Below are 21,452 nucleotides of genomic sequence, written 5' to 3'. Positions count from 1 at the left end.
TGTTTTATCTCTAGTTTGTAGCATGAAAAAATGAGATATATATTTTCATGTTTCAATTGTACAATTAGCTATAATAAGGAATTTACTTTTTTATCCCTCCTCTATCAGTAAAGAAGTAATCAGGCCTAAGGCCTCTGTAATATCAAGTGACAAACTTTAAGAGAATTTTTGCAAGTCTTAAAATGTAATGAGTTTTAAAAGGTAATTAATAAATGGCTAAGGGATTTAGTTTCCCCGAGTATCCCCATTTGACAGGTCTCTAAAAGTTGTCAGACTCTTTTTATAATTGTACCATCTTACCTCATTAAGACAAAGGGGTGGCCCCATCCTGTGACCCTCATAATGGCTGTCATACCCTGATAGCAGGCTAAGAAAGTAGGTTGTCACCCACCTAAGAGAGATGGGGGAGCTCTGAGAAGTGGGCCCTTTTCCAAAGTCTTTCTCTCACTTACTCTGCCACTTTGTTGCCTACTGCTGAAATGTAGGGGCTGCAGAGAACATTGAAATGAGCACTGACTGGGATTAACAGGACTGGATTTTAATCCTGGATGACTTTGGGCAGAATTCTTAAGCTTTTGAAACCTAAAATATCTCGTTTGTTAAATGACAGGAAGGTGAGGGATGGTCACCAGATCTCTGAAGTCCCTTTGTTTTTTGTTTTCAAAATTGATTTTTTTCTCTGTTAATCCATGACCTTTCACCAAAAGTAAGTAAATAAATAAAAGATACAATATAAAGAAGTCCACTCTATTCCCCACTCCTAAAAATTCTATTTCCCTAAAATAACCACAGTTTTAGAGGTTATATCCTTCCAGTCTTTTAATGCACATATGATAAAGAGAGATTATTCTCTCTTTTACATAAAAGTTATATATTTTTTCCACTTATTTTCTCTGAGGTGAGCTCACAGTTACAACTTTTTGTTTTAATTAGAATATAGCTGACACAATGTTACATTAGTTTCAGCTGTACAGCAAAGTGATTTGACAAGTCTAAACACTTTTGTTAAAAAAAAAAAAAAACTTTTAAATGCAGAAACCATGACAATCCCCCAAATCCTACTTCTCTATTGATAACCTTTATAAAGAAGTTATTTTGAAACCCATTCTGACTTTTTAAGAATAAATGTGTGGTTGAAAATTATAAATATTATCTGGAAGGAGAGTATAAATCATTAAGTTTCAAGGTACAGGTATTTATATACAGTGGTATAAAGCAACTTGTGTTTTAGGACTCAGGTCTGATGCATTTTGAGTGATGATAGGGTGGATGAAATAGGAGAAGGTACATGTCTGCAGAGAGCAAAAACCAGGGGTCCAATGTTGACCTATGGAACAGGAACTCTAGACCAGAGAAGGGTGTAGACAAAGGGGGACGAATGGAGCATTAATGGCAACATTTCTGTCAATATTTGAGGTGTTCTGGTCTGTCACAAAATTCTATTTCATTCTCAATTTTTTTTCTGTTTTCTTCCTTACATATGTTTTAATTTGATCTTTACTCTGTCCTTCCTGAAGAATGGCTTCCTCCTATCTGTATTTGAAACATGTATGTTTAAGAATTCAAGGTTTTGCTATCAGAAATTGGTAACAGATTTTTCAAAAAAGAATTTTTTAAAATTTCATTTGATTGTAGTAAGACTACATGAAATCTGCCCTTTTAACAAATTTGTAAGTGTACATTATGTATCATTAACTATAGGTGCAGTGTGTACAGCAGATCTCTAGAATTTACTCATCTTGCATAATTGAGGCCTTACACTCCTTCATTAAGAGTTTCCCATTCCCCCTCACCCCACCCAGCTTATGGTAACCGCCATTCTACTCTCTGATTATGAGTTTGACTGTTTTAGGTACCTCTAGGACAGATTTTAAACATGCTATTTTTCACCCCCTTATCTCTACTCCTCTGCCATCACTTCAGTGTTGGCCGGAATGCTGGCGTAGAGAAAACATTGGTGTCGGGCTTTCTCACTGACTCCCCGGGCTACTTGAGCCAGATACCCTACCTCGTTTGGCTCATTTTCTCCATGTAGAAAAGGGGTGTGTCCACCCTGCTAAGAGCCAAACTTTTCAAGCTTTACTTTCTTGATTTCCTGCAAAAGCTACTTGATTTCCTCACTAACTTTTAAGGTTTCAGAATAACTTAGAGTTGGTTAACTTTTTTGGTGTAATAACCACAGAAGAAGGTAACTTTATTCATGTTGTATAATACAATGTTTAGATAAATTAGTTCACAGTGAAATAGCTTCATCTTTATGAAAGTCCTGAATAAAATACTTGTTTAAATGGGTTTTTAGCAGTTACCCCTGGGACTTACAGGATCGATATACTCAAGATAAGTCAGTAGTAAATAAGATGCAGCAGAAGTATTGGGAAACGAAGCAGGCCTTTATTAAAGCCACAGGGAAGAAGGAAGATGAGCATGTTGTTGCCTCTGATGCGGACCTAGATGCCAAGCTGGAGGTGAGTTCTTATTGTTCCAGCATAGCCCTCTCCTTAGGGTCACAGTCCTAGAGTGTGTTTTATGTTTGAAAACATGTTGCAAAAAAACACAGAAACAAAAACAAAAAAAGAAAACATGCTGCATGGGACTCCTGGGTGGCTCAGTGGTTGAGTGTCTGCCTTTGGCTTGGGCCGTGATCCCGAGATCCTGGGATCGAGTCTAACGTCGGTCTCCCTGCAGGGAGCCTGCTTCTCCTTCTGCCTGTGTCTCTGCCTCTCTCTCTCTCTGTGTCCCTCATGAATAAACAAATAAAATCATTAAAAAAAAAAAAAAGAAAGAAAACATGTTGCAAACAAATAGTTCATGAGGGAAAAAATGTAAGATGAGGTAAATTCAGTCCTGGCATATTTTTTAAAAAGCTATTAATTCTCACGTAACCACCAGCATACCTTACTTAATTTGTTTTGTAAGTACTTTAATGGATTGCATGTGGTAAATTCTCAATATATGTTTGTTGAAAAAAATTAACGCAATCAAAGAGCCATTGCAGGGGATGTCAACACTAGGGTCAGGTAAATGCTTATATTTTTTTAAAAATAAAAGGATAGGATGATAGCACAAGACCCTGGAAAGCAGAGTCTAATAAACTTGGTATTGAACTCTGGAATATTCTAGAATGAATTTACTAAGCAGATATTTAGACTAGTTAATCATACAGTAAGCTGAATTCCTATCTGGTTGATTCCCAGATACTTCCATAACTGGTAGAAGGCCCACTAATTCCATCTTGCAGAACATTCTGCCAATAGTTTAGATTAAAATTTAAAAAGCATACTTACCACTTCCATGAGAAATATGTTACATGGCCTGATAAGACTTGAAAATGATGTCTACATTTAACATGTAAGCTAAAGTTAATGAAAGGGAGAAGAAGTGTGTGGGAATTATCAGAAAGGGAGACAGAACATAAAGACTCCTAACTCTGGGAAACGAACTAGGGGTGTTGGAAGGGGAGGAGGGCGGGGACTGGGGGTGAATGGGTGACGGGCACTGAGGGGAGCACTTGACGGGATGAGCACTGGGTGTTATTCTGTAAGTTGGCAAATTGAACACCAATAAAAAAATAAATTTATTATACAAAAATAAAGTTAATGAACATTTTACAGTAAAAATCTCAGGGTTTCAAAAGGCTTTCTGAGAGGGGCAGCCAGGATGGTAGAAACCATGGTTATACTGGAACAGAGAGATTTGTGGAGAGTTATATTAATTGTTGATTGATAGAAAGGTCTGTCATTTGGATAAAGGATAATTCATTCTATGCATCTGAGGGAAGAACCAGACCCAGGGCCCCTATTCACAGTATGTACCTCCCATGGAATTATCTCATATGTTTATGTGTTTGTCCAACCTCCCTCCACTAGGAGATCTGTATCAGCCTTATTCACCACAGTATTCTCAATCAGTACCCATTCAGTAAATATTAACTGAATCCGTGTACACGTTAATGCAATTAATATTCATTCCCAACCCTTTCCCCTGTCAATGCAATTATTCAAACTGAAGCTGGGTTTCATAGGGATGTTCTAATGGAGATTGCTATGAGGGAGAAAAGTGGAACCAGGAGACATCTGTTTTGATTTTAGTGTTCTTCATACAATTGAAATGATTTTAAGTTGCATATGCTTTTCCTGTCTCGTACCTTTATATTTTCTTTTTAACAACATAGCAAAAATAGGCATTATTCAGAAAGGAATTTAACATATAATTATTACTTCATTAAACACAATACAGTAATTTTATATTTATGCTTCGGCTCTTACAGTATTTTTACTGAACCAACTGTACTTTAATCAAAATAGTTGCTGTCCTAAGCACATGACATGCAAAGTACTTAGCTGTGACTAGTAATATTACATGAATGAGGTTTTTGTTACAGGAATGTTTAAACTAGTGTTGATGTTTATAGAGAATGGATTCCATCAATAAAACACATGTAAACGATGTGCAGACCATTTTGATGTGTTCTTACCCTAAGTTATCCACGAAGGATTAGCTTATGAAACAAATTTATTCCGCCAGCACAGGAAAAGTTTATGTGCCAAGTTATAATAGTGGTCAGATTCTACTATAATCTGTTGGAAAGTTAATATACAAATGTTGCACTAAATCTAACTATGTGTCAAAATTGGTTGTTAATAAAATCATTTTCTCAAAAATAACTCATAAGTACAAGGACAGACAAAACTAACCTGCAATGACAGACAGGTCTTTTAGTAGGTGCCACAGCAGAGTAGATGGTCCATGGTTTCTTAGTTTTGGGTGTGGTTACAAGAGTGTATGCCATGATAAACATACAGGCTGGAACATTCCGGAGGTGTGCATTTTATTGTCTTTAACTTACACCTCAGTTTTTAAAAAATTAACAGTGACAACAGAATAGCTCCCAAACATACTTTTTGAACTTCCTTGCTCCTATAGTCAGGAATTACTACGTGTTGTTGGTTTGTGACACATGATCTTGATATCAAGCATTTATTAGGGAAGAGATTCAGATCACTGGTTTTCTGTTTTGTTTTATGGTGAAGGGTTTTTTTTCCTTCTTTTTTCTGAGTAGGTAGAAGATACAGAGTAATGAAGTGAGATTTAACAAAATTTATATTCCTCATGACCAAGTTTTATGATATTAGGCATTTCTGGGAATGGTTTTTAATATTTTAAGTATATATGCATGCATCTGTTTTTATTAGATAATTGGTCATATTTATTGTGAAGTAGATCATCTGTTTTAACTCAAATAGTGAAGTGCTTCATAATACCAAGATAGAACAATTACATCACCATGGCCTATAAGCTAAAAGAGAGAGGAGGAAAGCCATACTCTGCCTCCTTAGATGGCTCTTAAGAGACAGAATGTTTGCCAGGTTTTCTGATACCAGCTCTGGTCTCTGGGCTGGTGGGTGGAAGGTAGAGAAAGTATACATTATCTGTTTGATCTTCTCTTGAGCTTGTCTGGGTTTGTAAAGCAAAGACCAGGATCATGGTTAATTAATACCTAGTTAGAATCTTCTTAGTATATAGCCCACTTGTTTTTCCCTTAATTTCTTCCGTTATGGCTTTGGCATTATATTAGGTTTCTTCTCTATATATGTTATGAAATCATTGGGAAAATAAGGAGTGATGAGGACTGCTAGCTAAACTCCATTTTACCAGATGTCTTCTAAATGGGACATTCAACTAATTGATTTTTGTTTGTTCTTTATAGAGTTGTTTAAGCATGCCATAAAATGCATTAGGATCATAAAAATATGTGAATGTTCTGTTTTAAATATGATTCTTAATTGAGATCCTACATTGAAAAAAAAAAGATAAAAGTGGTTAAAGAAGCAAATTATGAATGAAAATTGGATTGGGTCTCTGGCTTACCAAGTCCTCTATTTGGGCCCTTCATTTAGGATTTCTGTTTTTTCATCTATTATTTCAATAATCTGGAGGAAATCAGTGTTCCCCAGATTTTAATTTAAATCACAGAGATGATGCATTCCAATAAATATAGATTAATAGGAGAATATTTAAAGACTTTGGTCACAGTTCCTGTGCAATACACCACATAACACTAAGCATACTTATGCTTGTGATCTTGTTGTTAGTGGGCAAATCAAACACTATGGTTATGATCAGTATAATAATTTTTTTTCACTGCTGTTTTAGCATTTTGTTTGTGTTTTTATTATAGCTGTTTCACTCAATTCAGAGAACCTGTTTGGACTTGTCTAAAGCAATTGTACTCTATCAAAAGAGAATATGTTGTAAGTATGCCCTATATATGGATATTGATCAGATAGAGTAAGAAATATGGTATTTTACCTTAATGTATCATTTCATATATTTAAGAAGTAAGACAAGGAAATTACTATTTAGGAATTTCTGCCTTTGCTCTTTAATTGATGGGGAGGAGGGTGTCTAATAATTTTAAGAGAAATCCTTTATATAGGTTGTTTATTACTCAGTGCAAGTAACTGTAATAATAAGAACTTTATTTTGGCCCTCCTGTGGTAAGTACATGTGATTTATCTTCTTAATTATAAAAACGTTTTCTCAGTTGTATCTGTGGGTTTTCCAAAGTTTTGGGTTGTTTTTATTTGATTGCCCTGGCTCTCATATCCAGTTCTAGTCCTCTTAAAATGGAGACAGAAAGCACATACAGGTAATTTATTAACTATATTTTGTTAAAAGCTCTTCTTCATGAGCATTTTCTAAGTTGGAGATTGGGTTATTGGGGAACAACACTCTGCCTTAAAGTTATTACCAACAGTTATCTCTCAAATGCTAAATAGCAAGTTGTTTTTTAGTATGTTTTAAAATTTCCATTTGTAGGTCCTTTAATAGTATAATAGTATTTAGTAGTATAATTTCTATATTTCTGAGACTAGAACAAGTTTTTCCGTTTCTGACTGCTGCTAGACCTCTTTCCAATAATCACAAAGTAATAATCGGTAATTTTCCTTCATTAATGTTTTATTAGTACTATTGTGGGAAAGTACAAAATCCAAGGGCTTAGAGGCAGAATTTCATGTTTTCTTTGTTCCTGTTTACTAAGTATTTGAGCTTAGAGTTTTCCAGGGCTATAACTCCATAGTCTTGAGTTCTGAGGAAGTCAAGACACATGACACACATCTTCCTCATATCTCTGTCCCACATTTCTAATCAATCTTAAATGTTTCTCCATTTTGTTGCCTGAATAGCTTTCAGAGATTCCTTCCTCTCTCCATCTCTGCTATTAACTACCTTAGTTCATGCCACTACCATCACTTTCCTACGTGATTTGCTGTTTCAGCTACTTAAATGATCTTCCTTCACTCTCCAGTCCACTGTCTACACCATAATCAAAGTCCCAATGATCTAAGCTAGGGCAATTTGTGCAACAAAATAAATAACAATAGTATATCGGATTATAACTCATAAAGTATCCAGGAAGTCCATGTGGAAATAGACAAACAGGAGAGAAGAAACTCTTCCTTATAAAATAATTTCTGCTAATAAATATAGAAAGAATGAGGAAACCACAAAATTGCTATTAGGCAAATGCCGCAGTAAGAATTGTGGCAGACAAGGTTCACTGGAAGATGGCACAATTAGTGAGTGAAAGTTTGAGGAAAAACTGGGTATTTCCATAACGTCATATATTTTTCTCCAAGATTTTTAATAATTACAAAAGGGAGAAATCATAATTTTACAGTGGAGTAACTCAAGACACCACCTGAATCAGGTGATTGAGATTGACATCACTCGTGATAATGTGTGTTGGTATCATGTAGCCCTGATATCACGTACTAAGACCACTTCACTTCTGTGGTTTCCTTCCCCCAAAAACCTGCAACCCCAGTCTAATTGTGAGAAATAGGACAAACCCAAATTGAGGTGCATTCTATACATACCTAACCAGTACTCCTAAAGGGCACAAAGGTCATGAAAGCCAGAAAGGCTAAGAAACTGTCCCAAATTGAAGAGGACTAAGATCTTGACAACCCAACATTGGATACTGGATTAGATCTTAGAAGAAAAGAGATAGTAGTGGGAAAACTAATAAAATTCAAATAAGGTTATGGTTTAGTTAATAATATTGTACCAATGTTAATTTCCTAGTTTTGATAATTGTACCATGGTTATATAAGATGTTAATGTTAGGGGAAGCTGAAGAAGGGTATATAGGAACTCTGTATTCTATTGACAGTTTTTCTATAAGCCTAAAATGATTGCAAAATAAAAAGCTTTAGAAATGTACATTGGACCATATTGCTTCTGCTGTAAAGCTTCCAGTAGAACCTAAGGTGAGATCCAGACTTCCATTCCATAGTCTATAAATTCCTACATTATGGGACACCCAGGTGGCTCAGCGGTTGAGTGCCTGCTTTCGGCCCAAGGTATGATCCTGGAGTCCTGGGATCGAGTCTCACGTCGGGCTTCCTGCATGGAGCCTGCTTCTCCCTCTGCCTGTGTCTCTGCCTGTGTCTCTGCCTCTGTGTGTGTGTGTGTGTGTGTGTGTGTGTGTGTGTCTCATGAATAAATAAATAAAATCTTTTAAAAAAATTCCTATATGATCTGGCCCAGTGCACATCTCCAGCCACCTTTGCCCTTACCCAAATGCCACCCCTTGCACTCACTGTTTCCTCTGTCTGGAATGTCACTGGCCTAATCATCTCAAGAGTGGCCCTTCTTGCCATTCAGTGCCCAGCTTAATGGTCACCTGCTCAGAGAGGCTTTTTCTGACCACCCAGCCCAGTGCAGCTTCTCTCAATCCCCTTCTCTTATTGCTCTATCTGGTATTTTTCTTTTTGTGTTTTGTGTTTGTGATTATGAATTTTTTTATTTTGTCTTCTGTTACACAAACGAAATCTCCATAAAATCAGGGACCTGTGTGTCTTGTCCATCTTTATATTACCAGTGGCAAGAACAGTGTTTAGCATGTAGATCATCCATAAATCTGTGCTGAGTGAATTAATGCTGACAAGCTAATTGGTTTTATAATTCTTTAGTTACCTTTTTAGGATACATCTGAAAATCTAATCAGGATTCAGTGTGTGTCTGAATTCTTAAGTCTCAGTTAAGTTAAACCTTTTTAGTGGAAACCGGCAAGTCATCTGATATCTGTGTTGCACCTGAATTTTAAACTTATATAAATTAATTTCAGTATTTGAATTTTAAAGTTAAAATTACACAATGAACGTTCTTTCTCAGAAAATGACAGTCATCACTTAGTAACCCAAGCTGGAGTCTGATGAGGCTTAGATGTTTTCCACCTCCCTCTGAGCAACACTGACAATTAATTAGAGACCAGCTCTTTTTTTTTTTTTTAATTTTTTATTTATTTATGATAGGCACACAGTGAGAGAGAGAGGCAGAGACACAGGCAGAGGGAGAAGCAGGCTCCATGCACCGGGAGCCCGACGTGGGATTTGATCCCGGGTCTCCAGGATCACGCCCTGGGCCAAAGGCAGGCACCAAACCGCTGCGCCACCCAGGGATCCCTAGAGACCAGCTCTTAAAGGAAACCTGTTTCCCACCCAAGTTTAATCTTCAAGTGCATAAAATAACAAAAAATAATTTTTCAAATGCTTCAACCTATTTAGACATTTTTAGGAAAGAGTACATTTCACCAACTATATAACCATGTAGGTACCATGAATTGGTTTCTTCCTAGCCTTAAGCTAAATGTGTTCATTTGTATGTGACTTGAGACTTCAAGGTAAAAAAAAAAAAAAAAGGTGACCGTAGCCTCATGCTATTATGAACAAAAATGTGAAATTGCTCTTAATAGGGACATATTCATTGTGGAGCTGAATGAGTGCCTTATTAGTAAGTAGAGAGAAGGAATAGAAGGTATTAAAAAAAACAACAAAATTTATAATTATAGGGCTTTTAAAAAAATCTACATAGAATCATGGCATAAATATCAAATAAGCACTTCAAGTGAAATAAAGTGGGATAGGAGGTGGTGGGGGAATAAAATATATGAGGAAACTAAGGCAAAAATTATAGTTAATTTAATTTTACAAGCACTTAACAATTCCCTGAATAAGACTTTATGCTCAGCTTGGGGAATCCAGAGTTGGATGAAGTCCCTATCCTGAGAAAGTTAATCTCATGGAATAGACATACACATGCCCTACCCACAAACACCCTAATACTAGATGCCGAGAGGGCACTGCTGTCAGAGAAACAGGGGTCAGCTACTTCACAGTCTTTGAGCTAGACTTTGACTAGTGAACTTGATTCTTGAGGGCAGAGAGGAAAGAGGGTGGTCATTTATTTCTCAGGCAGGAAAGCCTCTTCCTCTGGAATGTTTAGTATGTTTAGTATGAACTACAGTCACAAATAAATATGGAAGCAGTAGTAAATATAACCTTCACCTGTGGATTTGCGGTTCCTGGCTATACTCTCGTTGGGAGGTTATGTCAGGGATGGGATGGATTCTGATGGAATTCTGGATTGTTTATGAAAAAGGACAAGAAAAAAAAAAGGACAAGAATTCTGGCAGCATTTAAGCAGCATTTTTAAAGACACATGATGTATAAATGCATAAAGTAAGTCCATAGAAATGCTGTGTTTAGAAAACATTTAGGAAGCTCAGTGTCATTCTTTGCTCAACTGTCAGTAAAAGTAGACTGGGAGCCAGTGGCTGTGTAACAGCCCACTGTTTCATTGTTTCGAGACCTACTCCAGGTCTTATGGGACTTATAAATCAGTCCCCAGTGTAGAGAAAGGAGGTGTTTTGCTATTATAGATATTGATGCTGTGATTATCTTTCCATATGCAACTTTATGCCCATTTAATTAATTCCTTGGAATGTACTCCTTTTTTTTTTTAAGATTTTATTTATTTATTCATGAGATACACAGAGAGAGAGAGGCAGAGGCATAGGCAGAGGGAGAAGCAGGCTCCATGCAGGGAGCCTGATGTGGAACTCCATCCCGGACCCAGAATCACATGCTGAGCCAAAGGTAGATGCTCGATGGCTGAGCCACCCAGGTGTCCCTGGAATGTACTCCGAACATTCCATTTTGACAGTGGAAGTGCACTGTCAAAAGATACATAGGAATCTTTTTTTTTAAAGATTTTATTTATTCATTCATGAGAGACACAGAGAGCAGCAGAGACATAGGCAGAAGTCTCTCCCTGAGGGGAACCTGATGCAGTACTCAATCCCAGGACCCCAGGATCATGACCTGAGCCAAAGGCAGAAGCTCAACCACTGAGCCACCCAGGTGCCCCAAGATACATAGAATTCTGTAACATTTTATGTTTACTGCCAAATGAATCTGCAGAAAGCTTGTACTAGTCACTAGCTCACCAGCATTGCTATCTGAGGTTATCTTTAAAAATAAGGCCAAGAATAGGCATGACCAATAATGGTTCCAACTCTGCATTTTAAAAAAAGTGTGAAGACAAGGGGTACTTGGGAGGCTCAGTCAGTTAAGGATCTAACTCTTGATCTCAGCTCATGTCTTGATCTCAGGTTCGTGAGTTCAAGCCCCATGTTGGGCTCCATGCCTGTTGTGGTGCCTACCTAAAAAAGAAAAAAACCCACGGAGACATCAACCTGATTGCCTCCCACCCTCAATCCCCACTCCCACTTCCAACCAAAAACCCATGTCATGAATTAGAGGAATTGCTTTACAATCCAGTAGAATGTAACTCAGAAAGCAGAGATCAAAAAGTCAGCAAGAGGAATAAGCAGAGGAAACTGGCTCTGTACTATAGGCAGCCACAAAAGATTCCCACAGTCATACTCGACAAACCCAACTTTTTTATTTCAGCTTGAAGCAGCACATTATCGGCTCGCTTTTCAGTGCAGAGGTCATTTTCTGGTTCTGATTACAGGGCACCAAACACACTGACAGACGTACTCAAGTGAATTTGATCTCTCCTTTTGTAAACAGAGGGACAGCATAAAAGTTAAATGGTGGGAGTGGGGAGCTTACCTTGTAGCTTGCCACGTGGATTTAATTTCATCTCGTCTTCGCCTCTAAAAGAGAGAGGACCTTCTGGTGCTTCTCTCTGCTCCGTAATAAAAATGCTCATTGTTCATGGCTCCTCTTGGTCTTTTCTTCATCAGTCTTGTCTCAAGAAGAAAACGAACTGGGAAAATTTCTCCGATCCCAAGGCTTCCAAGATAAAACCAGAGCAGGAAAGATGATGCAAGCCACAGGAAAGGCTCTCTGCTTTTCTTCCCAGCAAAGGTGTGTGGCCTTCACTGGGGCTCCATTTGGGGGGGTTGGCAGAGAATTGGGGATACACCTGGCTATGGAGGGGACTCTCTTGTTCTCTGGAAAGCTCTTTGCCTGAGCCTGAGGAGCTACTCTGTTCTCAGTTATTAGTCTGTTCTTAACTCTCTGATTAAGATAACATGTATGATTTTTTCCTCCCTGTTAAATTTTAAGTTGTTTTTTTTTTTTTTGTATTTCTCCTGGTCTATAGGGAACATTTTATATGCCAGTCACTGTGAGTGCTGCCTAGGCTTATGTTTTGACCTTCAGCATTGCTCAAAGCAGTCAGTCTGGTCCCCTTCCAACAGCTGATTAAGCAGGAGCCTAATGAGACCAGGTGGAAGGGTTCCTTCTCTGCTCTCTGTGGGCCAATTAACTTTGAAGAGGTGGTGTTCATGATGCCCTGAACCATTCTGCTAAGGCCCTGGACCAGCAACATCAGCAGCATCCTGTAGAAGCTTGTTAGAAATGCAGAATCTAGGCCCCATCCCACACCTGCTAAATCCAAATCTGCATTTTAATGAGATCCCTGATTTTGATGCACATTTAAGTTTGAGAAGCTCTGGTAGAGAGGAAATTGTGGCAGATGAGTGACATTTTCTTTTTAACACTCTCATGACTCATTTTTATGGTTGGTGTAGAATAAGCAGAAGCCCCTGCACATAGTTATTGCATTTTGTGCCTGAGAAAAGTGACACTGCTTCTCTGTTCCTTATCCCCCAATAACTAACAAGCCCCAAAATACTACTCCGTAATATTAGGCAAGATTATACCTAAATAGGTAGTTCCCAAAAATGTTCAGACTACAAAAATCTCACTCAAATTGTGCAACATTTTCTTCTCCTAATTTTGCCTTCTTTCCTTCCCTGTGGGCTGAGAACAGGCCATCAGCCTGATGCACAGATGTTCCTATGAAATCCTGAGAAAGGTGGAGTAGAAGAAAGAGATCAACTGTGTTGTTTCCTGTGATCCCACTCCTGAGCTCATTGGTTCTCCCTAATAACATTTGGACCTCAACTTTGTGGGCAGTGCCAACTTTCATAGTTGAACAAAACCATTTTCAATAGTTCTGTATCCATTTCCCAAGAAAAGTGTTATTTATAGTTTTCAACTGTACCTTTTCATCTCATTTATAATCGTTTTTCCTTGTAAAAATAATACTCATTGAGGAAAAAAATTAAAACACAGACAAAAGAAAATTAAAAGGCAATTAAAATTTTACTAGTAGATATTTTCCATGCATATATACTTCCCCACCTTACCAAGGTAATTTGTTTTCAGTCTTTCAAAGGGTAAATTCTCATATGTTAAACATATAATTATCACTAATTTCAGTGGGGAAAAAATCTTATACATACCAGTATGCCAAAACTTACATCTGTTTATGGGAAACAAAGCCAAATCCCTGGACACAATCACTATAAGAGTTATCATTACTGATTGCATAATTATTTTATGATATGGCTCTCCAGTTACACCCTTTCAGAGTTGTATACCAAATTATCTACCAGAGCACACATAAGGTACCTTGAATTTATATAATCTAAGCTTTGGATAGAAACAAAAACAGTAGAAGAAATCAATAAAAACAATGCAAACGATACTTAAAAGTATCATCACTATAAATTAGCAAGCTGCTCTATATGCAGAATTTAATGCAGCTTGGACAACTTTAAAATTGGGAAGGTGACCTCCTGTTAAATGGGTCTGGTTTCATAGCACTCAGCTGCTGACCAGGCACATGACATCCTAACCAGTCCTCCTACACATAAAGACAGTAGAATGACCTAAAACTCTCATGAAGTTAAATTTTCAGATCTTAAAAAATTAAAATTAAAAAAATAAATTTTCAGATCTTAAATGGATGTAATTTGGGATATGCCAGGATATATTTTTTATATAAAAAGCATCATGTGCCATACAGTTTTTGAATTATAGTGCTTACTGATCATTTATTTAGCAAATTGGTTTTTTGATCAAATAACCAAATAACCAATAATACCTTTTATTGTCCATGTATACATTTTTAAAAACATCTATAGCATAGTATTTCAGAGCATGCCACAATACATATAACCTGAGCTCTTCTATTTCTTGGGTCACTTCCACATTTTCCTAGTAAAGGGTAAATGTCTTTGGAGTAGACCTTTAGGCACTTTATTAATTATTCCCCTTGGGTAGATTTTCATCTATGATAATGTGCACCAGTCTTTCACTGAAGCTTGACATTTCTGGTTATTGAGTTTTATCTTGGTCTAGACTCAGACCCTGGTAGCACAAATGAACAGGTTTTCACCTTTCTAATCTTAAATGAAGCAAGTTACAGGAAAAAAGTGAGGGGATTTTAAATGCTTTTTCTCTTTTCTTCAAAATCTTTTTTAAAAATATTTTATTTATTTATTCATGAGAGACAGAGAGAGAGAGAGAGAGAGAGAGAGAAGCAGAGACACAGGCAGAGGGAGAAGCAGGCCCCATGCAGGGAGCCCGATGTGGGACTCAATCCCAGGGCTCCAGGATCACACCTTGGACTGAAGGCAGGCACTAAACCGCTGAGCCACCTAGGGATCCCCTTTTCTTCAAAATCTTAACATCTATCATCATGTCATTACCTCCTCAAAGGTTTCTGTCTAACCTTACAACAGTCAAAGAAATCGAGAATATTTTATTCACAAGACTCTCTTTCAGTCAGTTTAGGAAAATTGGCAAGATCCAAGGGAAGAAAAAGAGAAAGAGAAGTCCAGAAATGAACAGGATCCTTAGGGGAACAGCTGAGGACTCTCTCTCTCTCTTTAAATAGAAGCCTTCAGTTTTATAAACCTTCATACCAGCATTTGTTTTACTGCCTGACTTCATAGTCATTGCTACAACTGTGCATTCAATTTGATGAAAGGTGAGTATTAAATTTAATCCATTGGTGATAAAGTACAAGCTGACTTGATGGCACCATATGTCAGAAAACCACTTATAATACTTAGGTAGGATGACTTGAGCAAACTGTTTTTAGAGAAAGCTGACTATTTAAAAGCAGTGCTTTACAGAAAGGAGGAGAATGGGAGAAAATAATAAAAGGGTGGTTTTTTTTTTCTGAAATAGTTTCTTGTGCCATCTATAATCTTACAGTGCTGTACACAGGTGCTGCAGACCCAGGTGGAGTGGCCAAGCCCTGACTTCAGCTCACTAACATTACTGTTCTCTTCAGCGTGATACGTTTGCATTTAAATTGAAATGTGGTGGGATCCCTGGGTGGCGCAGCGGTTTGGCGCCTGCCTTTGGCCCAGGGCGCGATCCTGGAGACCCGGGATCGAATCCCACATCGGGCTCCTGGTGCGTGGAGCCCGCTTCTCCCTCTGCCTGTGTCTCTGCCTCTCTCTCTCTCTCTGTGACTATCATAAATAAATAAAAAATTAAAAAAAAATTGAAATTGAAATGTGGGGATCCCTGGGTGGCTCAGCAATTTAGCGCCTGCCTTTGGCCCAGGGCGCGATCCTGGAGTCCCGGGATCGAGTTCCGCATTGGGCTCCCAGCGTGGAGCCTGCTTTTCCCTCCTCCTGTGTTTCTGCCTCTCTCTATCATAATAAATAAATAAATAAATAAATAAATAAATAAATAAATAAATAAATAAATCTTTAAAAATAAATAAATTGAAATGTAACTACTCATCTTATTTTCATTTTTTGAACCTATGCCCTGCAACTTCATGGAGACAACTATATTTTAAGAGTGTAAGTTATCTGACATTACTCATTTTAGGTAGGGAAGAAGCAGTATTTCCCTCCCCTACAAAATAAATATTTCATCCAAAGTTTGATATGCCTGAAACTTTTTTTTTTGCTAAATAAATAATGGTGTGTTACAGCTAATATTATAATGATTTTATATCCACTTCATTGTATGATATACATTCATTTATGGTCTAGGATCCTCAAGTTTTCTCTAAAAGGATCAATCATATAATGTATCCGAATGTACCTAACATGTAGATCCACAGTGCTTCTCTCCCTAGACCATTTAAAAATGCTTCTGTTCAGGGCACCTGGGTGGCTCAGTCAGCTAAGTGTCTGACTCTTGATTTTGGCTCAGGTCATGGTCTCAGGGTGATGAGATTGACCCCCACATCAGGCTCTGTGCTCAGCATGGAGTCTGCTTGAGATTCTCATTCTCCTTCTCCATCTGCCCCTTCCCCTGCTCTCTCTCCACCCCATCTCTAAAATAAATAAACAAACCACCAAATAAAATCTTTTAAAGCAAATGCTTCTGTTCATGCTCCATTCTCCATGACTGTTAGAGCAAGCAGCAAATTGCCCTGGCACTTAAGAGAGTAATCTGAAATGACCTAGCAAGGAAGACCCTAATCATCTCTCCTTAAAGGGCCAGGTTCAGAGGAGCAGAGACAGGGAATGCCAAAAATAGAAATGGGAAATGATTATGCCTTGACCTTTCTCCATTAACTCAGGATTGGTTCTAGCTCTAGACAAATACTCTTTGCCCAGTCATGAGACTATCCCCAGCAATACTGTTGGAAATACTTCCCAATGGTCCAGTTAAGTAGCAGAAATCTAAAGGATCAATACATGGGTAGTCATCTCTCGTTGACTCATCAGTTCATCCATGTCGATTATAACCCATCAAATATTTCTACAGCATCGTCTATATAGTCCAGGCACTCTTCTAGGCTCATGACTTTAAGATTGCTAAACCGTCAAGGATGCAAATTGCTTGCCTGCGTAGTTTCAAGATTATGGCTTTATCCTCTTGTCTAGGTTGGCCTTGAGAAATCCTTTGTGTCGATTTCACCAAGAAGTGGAGACTTTTCGGCACCGGGCCATCTCAGACACCTGGCTGACAGTGAATCGCATGGAGCAGTGCCGGACAGAATACAGAGGGGCATTATTATGGATGAAAGATGTATCACAGGAGCTTGATCCAGACCTCTACAAGCAAATGGAGAAGTTCAGGAAGGTAGGAGATTTTATGAAGGTTACCAAGAGGGGTACCTGCTGGAAGGTAATGAGGTGTGATTTGAATCACTCTCGTGAAGAAGACATAACTCAAAAGCACCAAGGATGCAATTAATCATCGCTGGTGTCTTTTTATGTGACAAAATACCAATTAATGTGATATATAATTCTCTAAGGGTAAGATAGAAGAGACCGCTGGAAATTGCTGGGATTTAGTAACTGGTTCTAATTGAAGTCAGATTTTCATATAATGTACACTTTTTGTAAGGTTGTCACTTTAAAATGTTTTTCATGCATAAGTAAAAATCAAGACTTAGATCAAATGAAACTGGAAAGTGAGAACATCCTGTTGGAGAAATCTTTTTTAATTGCAAATGAATTTTAAAATTAATAGAATTATACTCTGTTTTTGAAGTGGTTGAGAGGTGTTTGGGTTTGGTTGTGGGATTAACTAATGTGGCACCTGCAATAGACTTATTCAGAATTTGTCTGAAGAAAATAATGTAGCTGTGAAGGTGGGTATGCTCTTAAATTTCCCTGCAATAACTGGTGAACAGCAGGGAAACAATGTTCCCTTGGTTTTTTAATTGTTTTGGGTCAATTTAGCTATTTGGATATTTGGCCATACAAGGATATATCCCACCACGAGGTGGCAGTCGTACACTGAGTATTTATGAAAATGCAGAGACTTGTGTACAATCTTGCTAGTTCTTTGTTTGGTTGACTTGGATGTATTTCAGGATGTGAAAGAAAAAAAATTCAAGCAAATGTCAGGTTTTGACATAATATTGTGTCAATTATCTTAGTCATTTCACATGATCCATTTGTAATTACTTACGTTGCTTAAAATTCCTAGATTTCTTTTTTGTGAATGGGAAACCCTCCTAGTGCATAGGAGATTAAATGTGTGAGATGGGTGAAAGGGGCGTTCTGTTGCTTAAGAATAGGGTCACCAATTCTTGACCTACTATTAGATTGATACAAATTCTCTTAAAAGCCAAATCTTATTTTCATTTGTAATTTAGGGTCCTATTCTATGAAGGAAATCAGAGTTTATTTTATTTCTGGTTATAGATAACCTTAATGTGGTATTAGCATCTAACCTCCTGGCAAGGCAGATTTCTGAATTCATGGAAAATCTGAACTGAAAAGTAAAGCTCATTCATTCTATAAAAGAGAAAATCAAGGCCCTGGCTATGTTAGAAATTTCCTGATTTTCTCATCAGGCCAGTAATTTGATGTGTCTTTGACACTTTATTTCAGGGTTAGAGGAGGATAGAGTAGAGAAGTTAATACAAAACAAAACCTTGGTGCCAATCATTTTATATCTACTGCCTCTTTACATCTCATAATAATTAAGACAGATTTAATTTTATAGATGAAGAAAATGATACCTATGTTAAGTAACTAGCCTAAGGTCAAACAAGGAAATGAAGTCAGAATCCTAGAAAATATGCTGATTTTTTTTCTTAAGAGGGAAAAAAAAAGGAAGTTGAAGAACATACCTAAAATTGACATTTTCATAGTAATACTTGTTCTATGATTTATTCGTTCAACAAACATTTATTGAGCACCTCCTATGTACCATGTAATAAAAATACAAATATGGGGCACCTGAGTGGCACAGTAATGAGATTAGCCCCATGTTGTGTAGGGTTCCACACTCAGCGGAGAGTCTACTTGAAGATTCTCTCCTTCTGCAGTCCCTCCCACTTATTCTCTCTCTCTCTCTCTCTAAAATGAATATATAAATCTTTTCTTTTAAATGTAAAAATACTATTCTAGAAGGCAGGAGAATTTCACGTGGAATTGTGTTTATTTGGTTTTATTTTGGAAGATGGTTACTAGCTGCGTAACAATGAAATAAAAACCAAGCACTTCGTCATTTGGTTTGAATGTTGAAACATTACCCACTCTTTAGTGTCATCAATCTGTTGATTTTGGAAAATATGGTTTAAAAGAATCCTTTGCCATGCAGAAGTAGATGCCTACTCTACAATCCCATGTGTGCTGGATTTAATTTAATAGTTGAACATGGTGTACTTTGAATTTAGGGAAAGAATTTTTTTTTAAGAAGTCTGTATTCAAGTGTATATTTAATTAGGCTGGACTGCCCTTGAGGACAGGGACCAGATTCATCTCTTCACTGTTATACTCCTGGGCCAGACTAGCACCTGGCCCCAAATTAGCACTCATGTAGCTTGGTCAGATTCCATCCATTGAGTTTGAAGTTCCAGACTCATTGTTTCTCAAATCAACAGGACATTCTGACCACACCAAACTCACCTTGAGATGTTTGGGAATTGACATATGGTTTTGCAGGTAAAAAGTAGCATTATTAATTTATGGCTTGCTGCTTTCTTTGGAATGAATTTGAATTGTGGAGTTTGCTGCTTGCTTAGAGTTTATAACATGAAATTTAGCTGTGAGCAAGCTTTAGTGTTTTTGTCCTAGCAAGATTCCATTTTAAACAGTCTCCATTTATCTCTCAGAAACATGTTATCAAAACGCATTTTGCGTCCTCTGGGAGAAGGGTCCGGCTGTGGTTGGCTCCTTAGGAGTCACTGTGGGAGGGAGAATTTCAGTCTCTGCAGAGCCAGCTGCCACCTTCATGTTTCAACTGATGAATCCTGAACTAAAGTAGTATTTTGCTATAAATTCAATTGAGTTCACACTTTCGAGGAGACAGAATTCTACATCATCTCACAGATGTGATCCCCCTGGTTGCAGTCTTAAGTATGCATTCATTCATCCTTCCAAAAATGATGCACTGTGTGCTAGGCCACATGCAAAAGGATATAGTAGTGAATAAGCGGACATGATCAATGCCCTCCTGTCACATGTAGTCACTTGGGGACTGAGCAAGTAAACTTGATGCAGTATGATGAACTGTTGTCTGAGGTGACACATGGTATCACAGGAACACCTAGGAGGGGCTCCCTGAGGAAGTCACATCTAAACAAGACAGGGAAGGAGCTGGGTGGAGAGGGTAGGGACAGCTGAGCAGCTCCAGGCTGAGGGAAAACCTTAAACGGTGGCCTTTAGATGAAGACAGGGCACCTGGAAGGAGTTGTAAGTATTTTATAACCAGAGCACAGAAGGCAGAGCAGGTGTGGGAATGGCAGTGCCTGTGCTATGGCAACTGGAAAGGTAAGCAGGACCAGGCTAGAAGGGACGTCTCGTGAAGGCGAAAGTAAGGGAATAGGAGGGTGTTGAGGAGGGAAATGAGCATGATCACCTTTGTGTTTTCACTAGCTCACCCAGAATGTAAGGTAGAGAAGAGATGGAGAGGACCCGAGCTGCTGGGAAGACGTGGAGACATGGGTGCCCCGCAATGGAGAGGCCAGCAGACCAGGGAAGTGTATGTTCTGGCCTCTCCCACACTTCGGAATGGCACCACTTTAATTACAGAGCTCTCCATCATTCTTAGAAATGAGCAGAATAAGTATAAATAAATAGCAAGATCAAATGTATGTTCCCTTCTAACCATTGCTTTTCTCATAAAGTTTTCAAAGTGCTAAAAACTTTTTAAATAACACACAGCGCACATGACCAAAATGATGAATGAAAAACTTAAAATTAAACAAAGCAAATAATCTGTTTTCATTCTGTCACCCTTTGAAGCCCATGGACCCGATGACAGATCTCTCAGCAGCAACACTAATAAGCATTTATTAAGTGCCTTATATTTGGGGATAGAAATACAAAGAGGTGGAAAAGCTTGATCCCAGCGCTCAAGAAGGACCCTGCTAGTCATCTGTTCCTTGTCAAAATTACCGTGATAAACAAGACACCTGGAGAGTGTGGCCATATGTAGCCATTCTCTTAAAGACCAAATAATAGGAAATGGTGGATGAATTTAAATGCACAGAGCTGGATGGCTATGAGCAGTTGGAAGCCCCCTCCTGACAGTGTGATTCACCCCAGGAGGGAAATGGACGGGAGACTACACCATGAAGTATTTTATGAGCAGTTACAACATGTGATATATGTGCCCTTTGAAGGCAGAGTAAAAGGGTATGATTTAAAAATAGAAGTCAGCTTCTTGTAGCAGATTACATCAGCTTTAGTTGTGAGCTCACAGAAGAGCTTTTGCAGCCTGATGCCCTTGAGAGAGTCCTCCTGTGGTCAATTAAATGTCTTGTTTTTCTTGAAAGTCAGAAATGGGATGGAGGGTAATTATTCTAAATGGAATAAAAGCTGTGTTAGGTGTAAGAAAATAGTTCTGAATCCTCTAAAGAGATAATATGGAAATGTATACGTGGGCATTTGTTATGAGTTGTAG

The 21,452-nt window shown here is 38.0% G+C and overlaps 1 protein-coding gene across 16 annotated transcripts in view; it reads left to right on the top strand.

Moving 5' to 3' along the window:
- Positions 1-21,452, top strand: part of ICA1 (islet cell autoantigen 1) — a 141,800-nt gene that overhangs the window by 20,987 nt on the left and 99,361 nt on the right. For all 16 annotated transcript variants that reach the window (XM_041727641.1, XM_041727648.1, XM_041727645.1 and 13 more), the window contains 4 exons: positions 2,300-2,465; positions 6,179-6,251; positions 12,059-12,182; positions 16,970-17,168. In XM_041727641.1, coding sequence (XP_041583575.1) covers positions 2,300-2,465; positions 6,179-6,251; positions 12,059-12,182; positions 16,970-17,168 — 562 coding nt within the window. The remainder of the gene's footprint in view (positions 1-2,299; positions 2,466-6,178; positions 6,252-12,058; positions 12,183-16,969; positions 17,169-21,452) is intronic.

This window comes from Vulpes lagopus, chromosome 13, assembly GCF_018345385.1.
Source record: "Vulpes lagopus strain Blue_001 chromosome 13, ASM1834538v1, whole genome shotgun sequence".
Taxonomy (NCBI): Eukaryota; Metazoa; Chordata; class Mammalia; order Carnivora; family Canidae; genus Vulpes; species Vulpes lagopus.
The sequence above is the reverse complement of the archived record's forward strand: the minus strand, read 5'-3'. Positions and strand labels throughout refer to the sequence as shown.